Source organism: Oncorhynchus gorbuscha, linkage group LG15 (genome assembly GCF_021184085.1).
Source record: "Oncorhynchus gorbuscha isolate QuinsamMale2020 ecotype Even-year linkage group LG15, OgorEven_v1.0, whole genome shotgun sequence".
Lineage (NCBI taxonomy): Eukaryota > Metazoa > Chordata > Actinopteri > Salmoniformes > Salmonidae > Oncorhynchus > Oncorhynchus gorbuscha.
Genome location: NC_060187.1, coordinates 80,982,194 through 81,002,643, shown reverse-complemented (window position 1 = coordinate 81,002,643; position 20,450 = coordinate 80,982,194). Strand labels below are relative to the sequence as shown.

Genomic DNA, 20,450 nt, shown 5'->3' with positions numbered 1-20,450 from the left:
ACATCCAATAGGAGGGCAACCCCAATGTTTGACCACTTACGCAGAATCACAGGCCAGAACCATCTGTATAATATTTGATTTGAGTCAAAGCAAGATCTTAACCTTTACGATTATTTGAGTGATATGTTATACTCACATTATAATGTAAGTTTGTATTATAATGTAATAAACCTACTACTCCTATTTCAGAAACTTATTGTATGTGTGTACACTAAAATAAGTGCACAATATACAATCCCTGTGTTTATAGGTTATATAGGAGGTTATAGGCCTCAGTACTCATTTACCTAAACCAAGACATAGGAAACCTATACAGTGGGGCAAAAAAGTATTTAGTCAGCCACCAATTGTGCAAGTTCTCCCACTTAAAAATATGAGAGAGGCCTGTAATTTTCATCATAGGTACATTTCAACCATGACAGACAAAATGAGGAAAAGAAATACAGAAAATCACATTGTAGGATTTTTAATTAATTAATTTGCAAATTATGGTGGAAAATAAGTATTTGGTCACCTACAAACAAGCAAGATTTCTGGCTCTCACAGACCTGTAACTTCTTTAAGAGGCTCCTCTGTCCTCCACTCGTTACCTATATTAATGGCACCTGTTGGAACTTGTTATCAGTATAAAAGACACCCGTCAACAACCTCAAACAGTCACACTCCAAACTCCACTATGGCCAAGACCAAAGAGCTGTCAATGGACACCAGAAACAAAATTGTAGACCTGCACCGGGCTGGAAAGACTGAATCTGCAATAGGTAAGCAGCTTGGTTTGAAGAAATCAACTGTGGGAGCAATTATTTGGAAATGGAAGATATACAAGACCACTGATAATCTCCCTCGATCTGGGGCTCCACGTAAGATCTCACCCCGTGGGGTCAAAATGATCACAAGAACGGTGAGCAAAAATCCCAGAACCACACGGGGGGACCTAGTGAATGACCTGCAGAGAGCTGGGACCAAAGTATCAAAGCCTACCATCAGTAACACACTACGCCGCCAGGGACTCAAATCCTGCAGTGCCAGACGTGTCCCCCTGCTTAAGCCAGTACATGTCCAGGCCCGTCTGAAGTTTGCTAGAGAGCATTTGGATGATCCAGAAGAAGATTGGGAGAATGTCATATGGTCAGATGAAACCAAAATAGAACGTTTTGGTAAAAACTCAACTCGTCGTTTTTGGAGGACAAAGAATGCTGAGTTACATCCAAAGAACACCATACCTACTGTGAAGCATAGGGGTGGAAACATCATGCTTTGGGGCTGTTTTTCTGCAAAGGGACCAGGACGACTGATCCGTGTAAAGGAAAGAATGAATGGGGCCATGTATCGTGAGATTTTGAGTGAAAACCTCCTTCCATCAGCAAGCGCATTGAAGATGAAACGTGGCTGGGTCTTTCAGCATGACAATGATCCCAAACACATCGCCCGGGCAACGAAGGAGTGGCTTCGTATGAAGCATTTCAAGGTCCTGGAGTGGCCTAGCCAGTCTCCAGATCTCAACCCCATAGAAAATCTTTGGAGGGAGTTGAAAGTCTGCTCTACAGATCCAAAGCATCACTGCTCTAGAGGAATTGTGCATGGAGGAATGGGCCAAAATACCAGCAACAGTGTGTGAAAACCTTGTGAAGACTTACAGAAAACGTTTGACCTCTGTCATTGCCAACAAAGGGTATATAACAAAGTATTGTGATAAACTTTTGTTATTGACCAAATACTTATTTTCCACCATAATTTGCAAATAAATTCATTAAAAATCCTACAATGTGATTTTCTGGATTTTTTTTCTCATTTTGTCTGTCATAGTTGAAGTGTACCTATGATGAAAATTACAGGCCTCTCATCTTTTTAAGTGGGAGAACTTGCACAATTGGTGGTTGACTAAATACTTTTTTCTCCCATTATCCATCAGTGAGGAGAACTTCATAATTTGAGTGAGTAAAACAAACATTGGAGTAGACAGGTTTGGCGTAGTGATTCATGATCGTTGTTTTTATTATTAATGATAATACTTAAGCATCATAATACACACAAAAAAATAACACTGTAATTACGTGACTGTTGTTTTTCCAAAGCGACGGGGGAAGAGAGGAAGATTGGTCAAGGTTAGTACAAATGAACGAGGGTTGGAATGGGGATGTGAAAGGCTGTGAGGGGAGGATCTCAGAATGAGGGAGGAGATGGATGAGTAGAAGGAGTGGGGAACAATAAGAAGCTAAAGAAAGAGGGAGAAAGGATGAATGAGGATGAGAGGAGCTGAAGAAGGTAGAAAGGTGAGAGGGTAGGCTATCCCATACATTACAGATAAGGCACTTAACATACAACAACAATTAATACAACACTTCCATTGTTCCATGTATCATATTTTTGCTTACTGAGCAATTGAGTTGCTAAAATCCAAAAACAAGAAAAATCCAAACTTTTCTGAAACAATGATGTCAAACATGAAACATGACTGTAAACCTGTTTCTCAAAGGAATCATACCTCAAATCACTCTAGAATAACAGAAAAACACATACCACACACACGTGATAATCTCATCCGGGGCAGTATGGCCTAAAACATCTGCCCTAAATAAAGCCTAAATTACAATGGCCCTTTCCAGTCTCCTGAGAAGAAATGTCCTGTTCTGACCAACCAATCCAGACCCCGATGAATATCCATCATGATGCATGATATCATCAGTGTGGGTCAGGATTCTACTGGATCATTGTGCCCAGAAACAGATTGGACTGGACCAAACCAGACTGGCATTCAACTCTGCAAACATTTGCAGAAAATGTTCATCCTTACAAGGTCATTGTTGAAGAAAGAGTACACAATCAAGTGTTTTCAATAGAATAGAACAGTTCACTCCTGTTGTCGAACATTCTTGGTGAATTGGATTGTTGGTGGGCGCTCAGAGTTGGGAGCTTCATAATCGTTAGCGGAGTTGAATGCATCTCTAGTCGATGACATGCGTCATACCACACTGCAATGAAACCACAACTGGTCCATACTGGTCCATACTGGTCTTAACTGGTCCATACTGGTCTTAACTGGTCTAGACTGGAAAACAGTTCAAATATTGCTTTAAAAAAATCTGAATGATTGACATTCTATTTGGGATCCTGACTGGCTGGACTGTTGTTTTTTGCCTTTACATTTATAATGGCAATTTTTGTTTTTGAAAAAACTATTGAAATATACTGAAAATAAAGTTCTGCCTGTGTGACCTTGGTAAGATGTCAATGACACTCAGAGGATATACTGAAATAGTCACGCACATACAGCGCGAAAACATGATAAAACTGTTTGATAAGAAGTATTTTCCTCTCCGATGTCAACGGAGAGTGTCTACAGACAGAGCGTTACCACTGGCACATACACATGACATCAGCAGAGGAAGGAGAGCATCATTCAGAATCAGCAGAATCTCAATACACCCCCCAAAACCATTTAACACTTTGTTTGAAGGACTGCTTATAAGCTGCTTATAAACATGATTACATTGTTTATGAGCCAGTTATTCACATTATTACATTGTTTATTAACCATTCAATAAGGCAGTTTATTAACCATTCAATAAAGCAGTTTATTAACGGGCCCTCAAATCAAGGTCCATACAGTGCAGGTTAAATCTTGTTGTGTCTCTTTTCTAAAGTCTGTCTTTCATGGCAACTGGAGTATTGGACATAAAGGCACATGGACAAAACATGCTTATAGCAGGTTGAGCAACAACAAGGTGAGTGAAAAATAACAGAATAAGGTAAAAGCACCATAGTCTGGCTGTAAGGCACATGAGTACAGTAAGAAGAGCCATACTAGAAGCAGCATCACACTTTCTCCCCTTCCTTCTCTTCTCCCCTTCCTTCTCTTCTCCCCTTCCTTCTCTTCTCCCCTTTCTTCTCTTCTCCCCTTCCTTCTCTTCTCCCCTTTCTTATCTTCTCCCCTTTCTTCTCTTCTCCCCTTCCTTCTCTTCTCCCCATCCTTCTCTTCTCCCCTTCCTTCTCTTCTCCCCTTCCTTCTCTTCTCCCCTTCATTCTCTTCTCCCCTTCCTTCTCTTCTCCCCTTCCTTCTCTTCTCCCCTTCCTTCTCTTCTCCCCTTCCTTCTCTTCTCCCCTTCCTTCTCTTCTCTTCTCCCCTTCCTTCTCTTCTCCCCTTCCTTCTCTTCTCCCCTTCCTTCTCTTCTCCCCTTCCTTCTCTTCTCCCCTTCATTCTCTTCTCCCCTTCATTCTCTTCTCCCCTTCCTTCTCTTCTCCCCTTCCTTCTCTTCTCCTTCCTTCTCTTCTCCCCTTCCTTCTCTTCCCCTTCCTTCTCTTCTCCCCTTCATTCTCTTTTCCCCTTCCTTCTCTTCTCCCCTTCATTCTCTTCTCCCCTTCCTTCTCTTCTCCCCTTCCTTCTCTTCTCCCCTTCATTCTCTTCTCCCCTTCCTTCTCTTCTCCCCTTCCTTCTCTTCTCCCTTCCTTCTCTTCTCTTCTCCCCTTCCTTCTCTTCTCTTCTCCCCTTCCTTCTCTTCTCCCCTTCCTTCTCTTCTCCCCTTCATTCTCTTCTCCCCTTCCTTCTCTTCTCCCCTTCCTTCTCTTCTCCCCTTCCTTCTCTTCTCCCCTTCATTCTCTTCTCCCCTTCCTTCTCTTCTCCCCTTCCTTCTCTTCTCCCCTTCCTTCTCTTCTCCCCTTCCTTCTCTTCTCCCCTTCATTCTCTTCTCCCCTTCCTTCTCTTCTCCCCTTCCTTCTCTTCTCCCCTTCATTCTCTTCTCCCCTTCCTTCTCTTCTCCCCTTCCTTCTCTTCTCTTCTCCCCTTCCTTCTCTTCTCCCCTTCCTTCTCTTCTCCCCTTCATTCTCTTCTCCCCTTCCTTCTCTTCTCCCCTTCCTTCTCTTCTCCCCTTCATTCTCTTCTCCCCTTCCTTCTCTTCTCCCCTTCCTTCTCTTCTCCCCTTCCTTCTCTTCTCCCCTTCCTTCTCTTCTCCCCTTCCTTCTCTTCTCCCCTTCCTTCTCTTCTCTTCTCCCCTTCCTTCTCTTCTCCCCTTCCTTCTCTTCTCCCCTTCCTTCTCTTCTCCCCTTCATTCTCTTCTCCCTTCCTTCTCTTCTCCCCTTCCTTCTCTTCTCCCCTTCCTTCTCTTCTCCCCTTCCTTCTCTTCTCCCCTTCCTTCTCTTCTCCCCTTCCTTCTCTTCTCCCCTTCATTCTCTTCTCCCCTTCATTCTCTTCTCCCCTTCCTTCTCTTCTCCCCTTCCTTCTCTTCTCCCCTTCCTTCTCTTCTCCCCTTCCTTCTCTTATCCCCTTCATTCTCTTCTCCCCTTCCTTCTCTTCTCCCCTTCCTTCTCATGAACAAATTGAGTTACAAAACCATGATGCATGATATCATTCTGAGGACTAAGATGTCTAGTTTTAGGGGAAAGTGTCATGTAAAAAAACATGAAAAATACATTTTCATTACTGAAATGCCTCCTGATTAAATTCATGGTAATTTTATAAAAATACATCTTTAAAAAAACTTATTTAAATAAAACAAAATATGTTACTGTAGTTTCTCCATAAATTATAAAAATGGTATACTAGTTGAAGTTTACATTAAACTATAATATTTATTACATACAAGCAGTGTCTGTGGATATGTCTCATTACCATTTTTTTCAAGTTCCTATAAAACTCCAGTTTTTAAATAAACATTTCTTCACCCATGATGCATCATCTAGAGTAGTCCTTAGAAAACAGCTAAAGAGATCAAATTGGGGAAAAGTCTGATTTTCATTTTATAATAATTGTCATTTTAAAATATTTGTATTTTCAGTGTTATGTTTAACTCAGGCATTTTCATTAGGGGAGCAATGTTAAAAAATATATTATAAATATTGATTTATAACTTTTTTGGACTTCAAAAATGAATGAGAATTTTGTGAAAATGTTGGTAGAATGCATAACATATAATAAAAAACTAATAATAATTATGAAATAGATACATATAGATCCTAATCTCAGTTATTCAAGAGGACATTTTGTGAAAAATGACTAAATGTATTTTTTTATTACAGTTTTGTGAGAATTACCCTGTGTGTGTGTGTGTGTTATTAATGGACTATAATAACAGGTCCATGCCAATTAATGTAGTATATCCAAAATTGTGTGTGTGATTGAGTGTTTATAATGTAGAACAGTGTATCTAACCACAGGTACAGGTCTACCTGTAGTTCTCAGGCTTTAGGAATGCCTTTCCTTCTCCTTCGTCCATTTTCCCTACCACTCTGTCCCTTTCCTCTTCTCTCCATCTCTCCCTTTCCCCTTCCCTCCATCTCTCCCTTTCCTCTTCTTTCCATCTCTCCCTTTCCCCTATCTCTCCCTTTCCCCTTCCCTCCATCTCTCCCTTTCCCCTTCCCTCCATCTCTCCCTTTCCCCTTCCCTCCATCTCTCCCTTTCCCCTTCCCTCCATCTCTCCCTTTCCTCTTCTTTCCATCTCTCCCTTTCCCCTTCATCTCTCCCTTTCCCCTATCTCTCCCTTTCCCCTTCCCTCCATCTCTCCCTTTCCCCATCTCTCCCTTTCCCCTTCTCCTCATCTCTCCCTTTCCCCTTCCCTCCATCTCTCCCTTTCCCCTTCCCTCCATCTCTCCCTTTCCCCTTCCCTCCATCTCTCCCTTTCCCCTTCCCTCCATCTCTCCCTTTCCCCTTCCCTCCATCTCTCCCTTTCCCCTTCCCTCCATCTCTCCCTTTCCCCTTCCCTCCATCTCTCCCACTCTGCTGAGTGAGGGATGTGAATTCTTCACACTCTTACTTCCTGGCACACGTTTTCATTTTACTCCGTCTTGCGGTGGTTGTTGTGAGCGGCGTGACCATTCTGCACCGCACCTTTCTTCTCCACCCCCTCCTCTTCCTCCCCTGAATCGTCTGTCTCTTCTTTATCGCTCCTCTCGTCCTCCACCTTTTCCTGAAGCGAAAGGAGAGAAAGAAAGAGAGGTGTGTTTAGAAACATGTCATCCGTCCAGAGACGATACTTTTCCTTTCCACAAACTGAACCCAAACCAGACTGCTGCTCTTTATCATCTGGGCTTTCCAACACATATCAACGTGTGATTTCTGAATAAACTTTCTTCCTCCACCCACCCCTCCTCTCCCAGTCTCTCTCCTCCTCCACCCCCCCACCCCTCCACTCCCAGTCTCTCTCCTCCACCTACCCACCCACCTCTCCCAGTCTCTCTCCTCCACCCCCACCCCTCCACTCCCAGTCTCTCTCCTCCACCTACCCACCCACCTCTCCCAGTCTCTCTCCTCCACCCCTCCACCCCTCCTCTCCCAGTCTCTCTCCTCCACCCCCCACCCCTCCTCTTCCAGTCTCTCTCCTCCACCCCCACCCCTCCTCTCCCAGTCTCTCTCCTCCACCCCCCACCCCTCCACTCCCAGTCTCTCTCCTCCACCCCCCCACCCCTCCACTCCCAGTCTCTCTATGTCTCTACTTCTGTTTCCCACATATTAATTTCTCTCTCACATACAAGAAAAACAATAAAGATAGACTGGGTTGTGTGTTCAGTGTTGTCAGGATGCGTGTGCAATGCTGTAATGGCTGTGTATGTAGTGTTGTCAGGGTGTGTGTGTGTGTGTGTGTGATTAGTGTTGTCAGGGTATGTAGTGTTGTCAGGATGTGTGTTCAGTTTTGTCAGGATGTGTGTGTGTGTAGTGTTGTCAGGGTGTGTGTGTGTTGTAGTGTTGTCAGGGTGTGTGTGTGTGTGTGTGTGTGTGTGTGTGTGTGTGTGTGTGTGTGTGTGTGTGTGTGTGTGTGTGTGTGTGTGTGTGTGTGTGTGTGTGTGTGTGTGTGTGTGTGTGTGTGTGTAGTGTTGTCAGGGTGTGTGTGTGTGTTGTCAGGGTGTGTGTGCAGTGTTGTCAGGGTGTGTGTGTGTATGTGTGTGTTGTCAGGGTGTGTGTGCAGTGTTGTCACGGTGTGTGTGTAGTGTTGTCAGGGTGTGTGTGTGTGTGTGTGTGTGTGTGTGTGTGTGTGTGTGTGTGTGTGTGTGTGTGTGTGTGTGTGTGTGTGTGTGTGTGTGTGTGTGTGTGTGTGTGTGTTGTCAGGGTGTGTGTGCAGTGTTGTCACGGTGTGTGTGTAGTGTTGTCAGGGTGTGTGTGTGTGTAGTGTTGTCAGGGTGTGTGTGTGTGTGTGTGTGTAGTGTTGTCAGGGTGTGTGTGTAGTGTTGTCAGGGTGTGTGTAGTGTTGTCAGGGTGTGTGTGTGTGTAGTGTTGTCAGGGTGTGTGTGTGTGTAGTGTTGTCAGGGTGTGTGCAGTGTTGTCAGGGTGTGAGTGTGTGCAGTGTTGTCAGGGTGTGTGTGTGCAGTGTTGTCACGGTGTGTGTAGTGTTGTCAGGGGTGTGTGTGTGTAGTGTTGTCAGGGTGTGTGTGTAGTGTTGTCAGTGTTGTCAGGTGTGTGTGTGTAGTGTTGTCAGGGGGTGTGTGTGTGTGTGTGTGTGTAGTGTTGTCAGGTGTGGTGTGTGTGTTGTCAGGGTGTGTGTGTGTGTGTGTAGTGTTGTCAGGGTGTGTGTGTGTGTAGTGTTGTCAGGGTGTGTGTGTGTGTAGTGTTGTCAGGGTGTGTGTGTGTAGTGTTGTCAGGGTGTGTGTGTGTGTAGTGTTGTCAGGGTGTGTGTGTGTAGTGTTGTCAGTGTAGTGTTGGTGTGTGTGTGTAGTGTTGTCAGGGTGGTGTGTGTGTGTGTGTAGTGTTGTCAGGGTGTGTGTGTGTAGTGTTGTCAGGGGTGTGTGTGTGTGTGTAGTGTTGTCAGGGGTGTGTGTGTGTAGTGTTGTCAGGGGGTGTGTGTGTGTGTAGTGTTGTCAGGGTGTGTGTGTGTAGTGTTGTCAGGGTGTGTGTGTGTGTAGTGTTGTCAGGGTGTGTGTGTGTAGTGTTGTCAGGGTGTGTGTGTGTGTAGTGTTGTCAGGGTGTGTGTGTGCAGTGTTGTCAGGGGGTGTGTGTGTGTGTGTAGTGTTGTCAGGGTGTGTGTGTGTAGTGTTGTCAGGGTGTGTGTGTGCAGTGTTGTCAGGGTGTGTGTGTGTAGTGTTGTCAGGGTGTGTGTGTGTGTAGTGTTGTCAGGGTGTGTGTGTGCAGTGTTGTCAGGGTGTGTGTGTGTGTAGTGTTGTCAGGGTGTGTGTGTGCAGTGTTGTCAGGGTGTGTGTGTGTGTGTGTAGTGTTATCAGGGTGTGTGTGTGTAGTGTTGTCAGGGTGTGTGTGTGCAGTGTTGTCATGGTGTGTGTGTGTGCAGTGTTGTCAGGGTGTGTGTGTGTGTAGTGTTGTCAGGGTGTGTGTGTGTGTGTGTGTAGTGTTGTCAGGGTGTGTGTGTGTAGTGTTGTCAGGGTGTGTGTGTAGTGTTGTCAGGGTGTGTGTGTGTAGTGTTGTCAGGGTGTGTGTGTGTGTGTGTGTGTGTGTGTGTGTTGTGTGTGTGTGTGTGTAGTGTTGTCAGGGTGTGTGTGTGTGTAGTGTTGTCAGGGTGTGTGTGTGTGTAGTGTTGTCAGGGTGTGTGTGTGTAGTGTTGTCAGGGTGTGTGTGTGTGTAGTGTTGTCAGGGTGTGTGTGTGTGTGTAGTGTTGTCAGGGTGTGTGTGTGTAGTGTTGTCAGGGTGTGTGTGTGTAGTGTTGTCAGGGGTGTGTGTGTAGTGTTGTCAGGGTGTGTGTGTGTAGTGTTGTCATGGTGTGTGTGTGTGTAGTGTTGTCAGGGTGTGTGTGTGTGTAGTGTTGTCAGGGGTGTGTGTGTGTGTAGTGTTGTCAGGGTGTGTGTGTGTAGTGTTGTCAGGGGTGTGTGTGTGTAGTGTTGTCAGGGTGTGTGTGTGTGTGTAGTGTTGTCAGTGGGTGTGTGTGTGTGTAGTGTTGTCAGGGTGTGTGTAGTGTGTAGTGTTGTGTGTGTGTAGTGTTGTCAGGGTGTGTGTGTGTGTAGTGTTGTCAGTGTTGTCAGTGTTGTGTGTGTGTGTAGTGTTGTCAGGGTGTGTGTGTGTGTAGTGTTGTCAGGGTGTGTGTGTGTAGTGTTGTCAGGGGTGTGTGTGTGTAGTGTTGTCAGGGTGTGTGTGTGTAGTGTTGTCAGGTGTGTGTGTGTGTAGTGTTGTCAGGGTGTGTGTGTGTGTAGTGTTGTCAGGGTGTGTGTGTGTGTAGTGTTGTCAGGGTGTGTGTGTGTAGTGTTGTCAGGGTGTGTGTGTGTGTGTGTGTAGTGTTGTCAGGGTGTGTGTGTGTAGTGTTGTCAGGGTGTGTGTGTGTGTGTGTAGTGTTGTCAGGGTGTGTGTGTGTGTAGTGTTGTCAGGGTGTGTGTGTGTGTGTAGTGTTGTCAGGGTGTGTGTGTGTAGTGTTGTCAGGGTGTGTGTGTGTGTGTGTAGTGTTGTCAGGGTGTGTGTGTGTAGTGTTGTCAGGTGTGTGTGTAGTGTTGTGGGTGTGTGTGTGCAGTGTTGTCAGGGTGTGTGTGTGTGTAGTGTTGTCAGGGTGTGTGTGTGTAGTGTTGTCAGGGTGTGTGTGTGTGCAGTGTTGTCAGGGTGTGTGTGTGTGTAGTGTTGTCAGGGTGTGTGTGTGTGTAGTGTTGTCAGGGTGTGTGTGTGCAGTGTTGTCAGGGTGTGTGTGTGTGTAGTGTTGTCAGGGTGTGTGTGTGCAGTGTTGTCAGGGTGTGTGTGTGTGTGTGTGTAGTGTTGTCAGGGTGTGTGTGTGTAGTGTTGTAGTGTTGTCAGTGTTGTCATGGTGTGTGTGTGTGCAGTGTTGTCAGGGTGTGTGTGTGTGTAGTGTTGTCAGGGTGTGTGTGTGTGTGTAGTGTTGTCAGGGTGTGTGTGTGTAGTGTTGTCAGGGTGTGTGTGTAGTGTTGTCAGTGTTGGGTGTGTGTGTGTAGTGTTGTGTGTGTGTGTGTGTGTGTGTGTGTAGTGTTGTCAGGGTGTGTGTGTGTAGTGTTGTCAGGGTGTGTGTGTGTAGTGTTGTCAGGGGTGTGTGTGTGTAGTGTTGTCAGGGGGTGTGTGTGTGTAGTGTTGTCAGGGTGTGTGTGTGTAGTGTTGTCAGGGTGTGTGTGTGTAGTGTTGTCAGGGGTGTGTGTGTGTGTCAGTGTTGTGCAGTGTTGTCAGGGTGTGTGTGTGCAGTGTTGTCAGGGGTGTGTGTGTGTAGTGTTGTCAGGGTGTGTGTAGTGTTGTCAGGGTGTGTGTGTGTGTAGTGTTGTCAGGGTGTGTGTGTGTAGTGTTGTCAGGGTGTGTGTGTAGTGTTGTCAGGGTGTGTGTGTGTGTGTGTGTGTGTGTAGTGTTGTCAGGGTGTGTGTGTGTGTGTGTGTGTAGTGTTGTCAGGGTGTGTGTGTGTGTAGTGTTGTCAGGGGGTGTGTGTGTGTAGTGTTGTGGGGTGTGTGTGTGTGTAGTGTTGTCAGGGTGTGTGTGTGTGTAGTGTTGTCAGGTGTGTGTGTGTGTAGTGTTGTCAGGGTGTGTGTGTGTAGTGTTGTCAGGGTGTGTGTGTAGTGTTGTCAGGGTGTGTTGTCAGTGTTGTGTGTGTGTGTGTAGTGTTGTCAGGGTGTGTGTGTGTGTAGTGTTGTCAGGGTGGTGTGTGTGTGTAGTGTTGTCAGGGTGTGTGTGTAGTGTTGTCAGGGTGTGTATGTGTAGTGTTGTCAGGGTGTGTATGTGTAGTGTTGTCAGGGTGTGTATGTGTAGTGTTGTCAGGGTGTGTGTGTGTGTAGTGTTGTCAGGGTGTGTGTGTGTAGTGTTGTCAGGGGTGTGTGTGTGTGTGTTGTGTGTAGTGTTGTCAGGGTGTGTGTGTGTAGTGTTGTCAGTGTTGTCAGGGTGTGTGTGTAGTGTTGTCAGGGTGTGTGTGTGTAGTGTTGTCAGGGGTGTGTGTGTGTGTAGTGTTGTCAGGGTGTGTGTGTGTAGTGTTGTCAGTGTTGTCAGGGTGTGTGTGTGTAGTGTTGTCAGGGTGTGTGTGTGTAGTGTTGTCAGGGTGTGTGTGTGTAGTGTTGTCAGGGTGTGTGTGTGTAGTGTTGTCAGGGTGTGTATGTGTAGTGTTGTCAGGGTGTGTGTGTGTGTAGTGTTGTCAGGGTGTGTATGTGTAGTGTTGTCAGGGTGTGTGTGTGTAGTGTTGTCAGGGTGTGTATGTGTAGTGTTGTCAGGGTGTGTATGTGTAGTGTTGTCAGGGTGTGTATGTGTAGTGTTGTCAGGGTGTGTATGTGTGGTGTTGTCAGGGTGTGTGTGTGTGTAGTGTTGTCAGGGTGTGTGTGTGTGTGTTGTGTGTGTGTGTGTGTGTAGTGTTGTCAGGGTGTGTGTGTGTGTAGTGTTGTCAGGGTGAGTGTGTGTGTAGTGTTGTCAGGGTGTGTGTGTAGTGTTGTCAGGGTGTGTATGTGTAGTGTTGTCAGGGTGTGTGTGTGTAGTGTTGTCAGGGTGTGTATGTGTAGTGTTGTCAGGGTGTGTATGTGTAGTGTTGTCAGGGTGTGTATGTGTAGTGTTGTCAGGGTGTGTATGTGTGGTGTTGTCAGGGTGTGTGTGTGTGTAGTGTTGTCAGGGTGTGTATGTGTAGTGTTGTCAGGGTGTGTGTGTGTAGTGTTGTCAGGGTGTGTATGTGTAGTGTTGTCAGGGTGTGTATGTGTAGTGTTGTCAGGGTGTGTGTGTGTGTAGTGTTGTCAGGGTGTGTATGTGTAGTGTTGTCAGGGTGTGTGTGTGTAGTGTTGTCAGGGTGTGTGTGTGTAGTGTTGTCAGGGTGTGTGTGTGTAGTGTTGTCAGGGTGTGTGTGTGTAGTGTTGTCAGGGTGTGTGTGTGTAGTGTTGTCAGGGTGTGTGTGTGTAGTGTTGTCAGGGTGTGTATGTGTAGTGTTGTCAGGGTGTGTGTGTGTGTAGTGTTGTCAGGGTGTGTATGTGTAGTGTTGTCAGGGTGTGTGTGTGTAGTGTTGTCAGGGTGTGTATGTGTAGTGTTGTCAGGGTGTGTATGTGTAGTGTTGTCAGGGTGTGTGTGCAGTGTTGTGTACATACATCGCTGCTCAGGAAGCGGACGGCCATACGCAGAATGAGGATGGCCCAGAATATATGGAGACACTGCAGCACCATCATAAGGAAATTCAGGAAGTAGTATCCAAAGAACGGAGAGTACATAGTCATCGGATAAATGTACGTAGAATAAATGATGCTGAGAGAGAAGATGGGGGGGGCAAGAAGAGCAATAACATCAGTAACAACCAACAGGCAATTAACAGACATGTATGATGCTAATCAGAATGTGTTGTTCACTGACTTGCCTAGTTAAAGGTTACATAAGTAAAACAATCAGAATGGCTGTGAGAGACAGATCATTGGTGTGTGGTGGGAGTGTTCAGGTGTCATCTCACTAGAAGGGGAAGATATAGAGTCTAGTGAAGATGAAGACGGCAGCGAAGAGGAAGAAGACGTAGTTACTGGTGTTTCTCCATCCAGCATAGATGAATATCTTAGCGGACTATCAGAGAGAGAGGGAGAGAGAGAAAGGTTGTTGTTGATAGAAAATAATTGTAATGTCATATTTCTTCCACCAGATGACAGTACTAAATCTCTCCATATCTCCACTTCTCCAATATCAGTAGTACTTTGTCCACTTCCTGGTTTATCAAAGAAAATGGGATTTCCTTGTGGGTGATTCCCCTGTGGGCCCCACCTACAAACTACATGTGCTAACTGTCAGTTGTTTTGGATAACAGCAACTACTAAATCACCATAGTGTTATTGTGTTTATTATCGTATCATGGCAGTGATATTATTGTCATGTTATGTTGGTGACCCAGCTCTCCTGTAATTGGTTGTACCTCCAGTAAATAGTCAGAGGAGTCGTGCAGCAGCATGATGAGCGTACCCGCTCTGATGTAGTTGACACACCAGGAGAAACTGATGAGGAAGATGGTGGCCATATGGTGAACCATCTGCTCCTTAAAGTCCTACACAGAGGAAGGGAAGGAGAGAAGGAGGGAAAGAGAGAAATGCAGGGAGGGAGAGAGAAGGTTAGAGTTTGTGTTTTGTTACCTTGATAACATTCTGATCCTTCACACACACACACACACACACACACACACACACACACACACACACACACACACACACACACACACACACACACACACACACGCACACACGCCCGCGCGCACACACACACACACACACACACACACACACACACACACACACACACACACACACACACGCACGCACGCACGCACGCACGCACGCACGCACGCACGCACGCACGCCCCGCACACACACACACACACACACACACACACACACACACACACACACACACACACACACACACACACACACACACGCACACACGCACGCACGCACGCACGCACGCACACACACACACACACACACACACACACACACACACACACACACACACACACACACACACACACACACACACACACACACACACACACACACACACACACACACACACACACACACACACACACACACACACACACACACACACACACACACACACACACACACACACACACACACACACACACACACACACACACACACACACACACACACACACACACACACACACACACACACACACACACACACACACACACACACACACACACACACACACACACACACACACACACACACACACAGGTGACATCATTTAGCAGGTACACACGGTCTGTACTGACCTGACCCTAGTGGAGTAGAGTCCACTGACAAACTTCCCTTTAACCTCCGGCTCCACACACACAAACACGTCATATCAGTCCAATGTCCATCTCCTGCAGTTGCCCCCTGGCCCCTGTCCCTATACACACTGACACTTACATCAGTGCCATGACAGTAACCCCTGGTCGTCAGTACAGGGGCAACACCATGGCGACAGCAGGAGAGGGATCGGAAAGACTTGCTTACTGTTTTCAATGAATCACTTGTAGCTAACAGAGTGTGCAGCCTTGGTTAACCACTATCCCTGATCTTGTCAACTGCACTCCCCCATGTATGGAAGAATCTTCGGGTGATCTGCGTGCTGTAATTGATTGACTCTTAAAGTGAATAGGACTGTAAGTAAAGGGATTCTGTACCACCATTTTTAGTGGTTGATTTGTATACTGTATTCTTGATTGTTACAAGCATAGTGTGCTTCATAGAGCAGGCACGGTGCACACTTACTTTCCGTTTGACGTCTGATGCCACACTGAAGATTAGAGAGACGTAGAAACCCAGCTCTATCATATAGTACCAATACTGAGACGGCAGGAGAGTCTGGGGGAGAGATGAGAGATTGAGGGATGGAGAGAGAAATAGATGAGGGATGGAGGGAAATAGATGAGGGATGGAGGGAAATAGATGACGGATGGAGGGAAATAGATGAGGGATGGAGGGAAATAGATGACGGATGGAGGGAAATAGATGAGGTGAAATAGATGAGGGATGGAGAGAGAAATAGATGAGGGATGGAGAGATAAATAGATGAGGGATGGAGGGAAATAGATGAGGGATAGAGGGAAATAGATGTGGGATGGAGACAGAAATAGATGAGGGATAGAGGGAAATAATGAGGGATGAAGGGATGGAGAGAGAAATAGATGAGGGATGGAGGGAAATAGATGAGGGATAGAGGGAAATAGATGAGGGATAGAGGGAAATAGATGTGGGATGGAGACAGAAATTAGATGAGGGATGGAGAGAGAAATAGATGAGGGATGGAGAGAGAAATAGATGAGGGATGGAGAGAGAAATGGATGAGGGATGGAGAGAGAAATAGATGAGGGATAGAGGGAAATAATGAGCGATGAAGGGATGGAGAGGGAAATAGATGAGGGATGGAGGGAAATAGATGAGAGATAGAGGGAAATAGATGTGGGATGGAGGGAAATAGATGAGGGAAGGAGGGAAATAGATGTGGGATGGAGAGAGAAATAGATGAGGGATGGAGAGAGAAATAGATGAGGGATAGAGGGAAATAATGAGGGATGAAGGGATGGAGAGAGAAATAGATGAGGGATGGAGGGAAATAGATGAGGGATAGAGGGAAATAATGAGGGATGAAGGGAAATAGATGTGGGATATAGACAGAAATAGATGAGGGATGGAGGGATGGAGAGAAATTGACGAGGGATGGAGAGAGAAATAGATGAGGGATGAATGGAAATAGATGAGGGATGAAGGGAAATAGATGAGGGATGGAGGGAGAAATAGATGAGGGATGAATGGAAATAGATGAGGGATGAATGGAAATAGATGAGGGATGGAGGGAGAAATAGATGAGGGATGAATGGAAATAGATGAGGGATGGAGAGAGAAATAGATGAGAGATGGAGGGATGGAAAGAAATTGATGAGAGATGGAGGGATGGAGAAAGAAATAGATGAGGGATGAATGGTAATAGATGAGGGATGAAGGGAAATAGATGAGGGATGGAGGGAGAAATAGATGAGGGATGAATGGAAATATTTGAGGGATGAATGGAAATAGATGAGGGATGGAGGGAGAAATAGATGAGGGATGGAGGGAGAAATAGATGAGGGATGAATGGAAATAGATCAGGGATGGAGGGAGAAATAGATGAGGGATGGAGGGAGAAATAGATGAGGGATGAATGGAAATAGATCAGGGATGGAGGGAGAAATAGATGAGGGATGAATGGAAATAGATCAGGGATGGAGGGAGAAATAGATGAGATATGGAGGGAAATAGATGAGAGATGGAGGGATCGAGGGAAATTGATGAGAGATGGAGGGATAGGGAGAGAGATGGGATGGGGAGATTATAGGGGAGAGAGAGAGAGGAGAGAAAGAGCAAGATAATATCAACATACATTGATACTTCCATAATATGCTTTCTGAACACAGTCAAACACTGGACATAACATGATATGATTGATTATGATATATGCCTTCCAATGACTTTCCTATGTTACAATGTATTAGTTACCACTCATCAATAACCAGAGGGACATACCAGAATAGGGAAGCCCTGCCACATCTCCTTAAAGTCATACAGCCAGGGTTTCTGAGAGGGGGAGAGAGTCATACATAAATCAGACACTTCTAACTTCAGTCACAGAGAAAAACAGCATTGAAACAGATAAATCATTTTCACACCCTCTTTCCCTCTATATATTAATGTGGCTTTATAATTCTCTTCCAGTGTCATTCGTAACTTCTTTATTAATCATGTTAGAAAAACATCAAATTGTATAACATTTGTTTTGGATACTCAGTTGTCCCTGATATAACCAGCCCTGTTGTTGACAAGGCTTCTATTCTATCTTAGTATCCTGTAACACATTAATGCTGTCAGTGAACAGGCTCTGTTTCTCCCATCAATGGTTTAACTAGGATCTAAAGTTTAAACTATGAGTTATGACAGAGGTCAGATGACACGATTGACCAATGTTGGTGTAGGAGATTAGCTTGGAGACAGGCGAGAGTTTTAAAGATCAAAGGTGAAACAGCAGTACTCACGTCAATGAGGGCAGCCAGGCCAGCAATGAAAGCAAGAAGGTAAAAGGTGAATCTCCAACTGCAAGAGAACACACACAATCATTGGACAACACACACACACACAGACTTTATACTATAGTGCATTTGGAAAGTATTCAGACCCCTTGACCTTTTCCACATTTTGTTACGCTACAGCCTTAGCCTCAACGATGTTGCTCTTGCTGCGGGCGATTCCCTGATCCACCTCTACGCAGACGACACCATTCTATATACTTTTGGCCCGTCATTGGACACTGTGCTATCTAACCTCCAAACGAGCTTCAATGCCATACAGCACTCCTTCCGTGGCCTCCAACTGCTCTTAAACGCGAGTAAAACCAAATGCATGCTTTTCAACCGATCGCTGCCTGCACCCGCATGCCCGACTAGCATCACCACCCTGGATGGTTCCGACCTTGAATATGTGGACACCTATAAGTACCTAGGTGTCTGGCTAGACTGCAAACTCTCCTTCCAGACTCACGTCAAACATCTCCAATTGAAAATCAAATCAAGAGTCGGCTTTCTATTCCGCAACAAAGCCTCCTTCACTCATGCCGCCAAGCTTACCCTAGTAAAACTGACTATCCTACCGATCCTCGACTTCGGCGATGTCATCTACAAAATGGCTTCCAACACTCTACTCAGCAAACTGGATGCAGTCTATCACAGTGCCATCCGTTTTGTCACTAAAGCACCTTATACCACCCACCACTGCAACTTGTATGCTCTAGTTGGCTGGCCCTCACTACATATTCGTCGCCAGACCCACTGGCTCCAGGTCATCTACAAGTCCATGCTAGGTAAAGCTCCGCCTTATCTCAGTTCACTGGTCACGATGGCAACACCCATCCGCAGCACGCGCTCCAGCAGGTGTATCTCACTGATCATCCCTAAAGCCAACACCTCATTTGGCCGCCTTTCGTTCCAGTACTCTGCTGCCTGTGACTGGAACGAACTGCAAAAATCGCTGAAGTTGGAGACTTTTATCTCCCTCACCAACTTCAAACATCAGCTATCCGAGCAGCTAACCGATCGCTGCAGCTGTACATAGTCTATTGGTAAATAGCCCATCCATTTTCACCTACCTCATTCCCATACTGTTTTTATACTGTTTTTTATTTATTTAATTTTCTGCTCTTTTGCACACCAATATCTCTACCTGTACATGACCATCTGATCATTTATCACTCCAGTGTTAATCTGCAAAATTGTATTATTCGCCTACCTCCTCATGCCTTTTGCACACATTGTATATAGACTGCCCATTTTTCCTACTGTGTTATTGACTTGTTAATTGTTTACTCCATGTGTAACTCTGTGTTGTCTGTTCACACTGCTATGCTTTATCTTGGCCAGGTCGCAGTTGCAAATGAGAACTTGTTCTCAACTGGCCTACCTGGTTAAATAAAGGTGTTCTCAACTAGCCTACCTGGTTAAATAAAGGTGTTCTCAACTAGCCTACCTGGTTAAATAAAGGTGTTCTCAACTAGCCTACCTGGTTAAATAAAGGTGTTCTCAACTAGCCTACCTGGTTAAATAAAGGTGTTCTCAACTAGCCTACCTGGTTAAATAAAGGTGTTCTCAACTAGCCTACCTGGTTAAATAAAGGTGTTCTCAACTAGCCTACCTGGTTAAATAAAGGTGTTCTCAACTAGCCTACCTGGTTAAATAAAGGTGTTCTCAACTAGCCTACCTGGTTAAATAAAGGTGTTCTCAACTAGCCTACCTGGTTAAATAAAGGTGTTCTCAACTAGCCTACCTGGTTAAATAAAGGTGTTCTCAACTAGCCTACCTGGTTAAATAAAGGTGTTCTCAACTAGCCTACCTGGTTAAATAAAGGTGTTCTCAACTAGCCTACCTGGTTAAATAAAGGTGTTCTCAACTAGCCTACCTGGTTAAATAAAGGTGGGAAAAAAAAAATGGATTAAATAGTTTTTTCCCACATCAATCTACACACAATACCCCATTATGACAAAGTAAAAACAGCTTTTTAGATATTATGGCAAATGTATTAAAAATACAAAACTTAAATATCATATTTACATAAGTATTTTGGGAGTTTCTCCCATTCTTCTCTGTAGATCCTCTCAAACTCTGTCAGGTTGAATGGGGAGCGTCGCTGACCAGTTTCTCCAGAAATGTTCGATCGGGTTCAAGTCCAGGCTCTGGCTGGGCCACTCAAGGACATTCAGAGACTTGTCCCGAAACCACCCCTGTGTTGTCTAGGCTGTGTGCTCAGAGTCATTGACCTTTTGGAAGATGACCCTTCACCCCAGGCAGAGGTCCTGAACAGGTTTTTATCAATGATCTCTCTGTACTTTGCTCCGTTCATCTTTCCCTCATCTCCAAGTTCCTGCTGCTGAAAAACATCCCCACAGCATGATGCTGCCACCACCATGCTTCACCGTAGGGATGGGTGCCACGTTGGCATTCAGGTCAAATAGTTCAATCTTGGTTTCATCAGAACAGATTTTTTTTTTCAAGCAGGGCTGTCATCTGCCTTTTACTGATGAGTGGCTTCCGTCTGGCCACTCTACCATAAAGGCCTGATTGCTGGAGTGCTGCAGAGATGGGTTCCCCGGGCCGTGGATGTGAATTATGGCAGCCCCCCGCAACTCTCTGATTCAGAGGGGTTAGGTTAAATGCGGAAGACACATTTCAGTTGAATGCATTCAGTTGTACAACTGACTAGGTATCCCCCTTTCCCTTTCTGGAAGGTTCTCCCATAGAGTGACCATAGGGTTCTTGGTCACCTCCCTGACCAAGGCCCTTCTCCCCTGATTTCTCAGTTTGACTGGGTGGCCAGCTCTAGGAAGAGTCTTACTGGTTCCAAACTTAGTTCATTTAAGAATGATGGAGGCCACTGTGTTCTTGAGGACCTGCAATGCTGCAGACATTTTTTGATACCCTTCCCAGATCTGTGCCTCGACACAATCCTGCCTCGGAGCTCTATGGACAATTCCTTTAACCTCATGGCTTGGTTTTTCCTCTGACATGCACTGTCAACTGTGGGACCTTATATAGACAGGTGTGTGCCTTTCCAAATGATACCCAATCAATACA

General features: G+C 45.5%; 1 protein-coding gene across 1 annotated transcript in view; it reads right to left on the bottom strand.

Moving 5' to 3' along the window:
• Window positions 1–6,670: 6,670 nt before the first annotated feature.
• The window catches only part of LOC123998192 (ceramide synthase 2-like), a 49,291-nt gene continuing 35,511 nt past the window's right edge, over window positions 6,671–20,450 (bottom strand). Inside the window, exons 5-11 of the mRNA XM_046303207.1 lie at window positions 17,367–17,424; window positions 16,861–16,911; window positions 15,070–15,162; window positions 13,701–13,829; window positions 13,251–13,357; window positions 12,898–13,051; window positions 6,671–6,899 (exon numbers count right to left, since the gene is read on the bottom strand). Of these exons, the coding sequence (XP_046159163.1) occupies window positions 6,768–6,899; window positions 12,898–13,051; window positions 13,251–13,357; window positions 13,701–13,829; window positions 15,070–15,162; window positions 16,861–16,911; window positions 17,367–17,424 (724 nt within the window). The 3' untranslated portion in view covers window positions 6,671–6,767. The remainder of the gene's footprint in view (window positions 6,900–12,897; window positions 13,052–13,250; window positions 13,358–13,700; window positions 13,830–15,069; window positions 15,163–16,860; window positions 16,912–17,366; window positions 17,425–20,450) is intronic.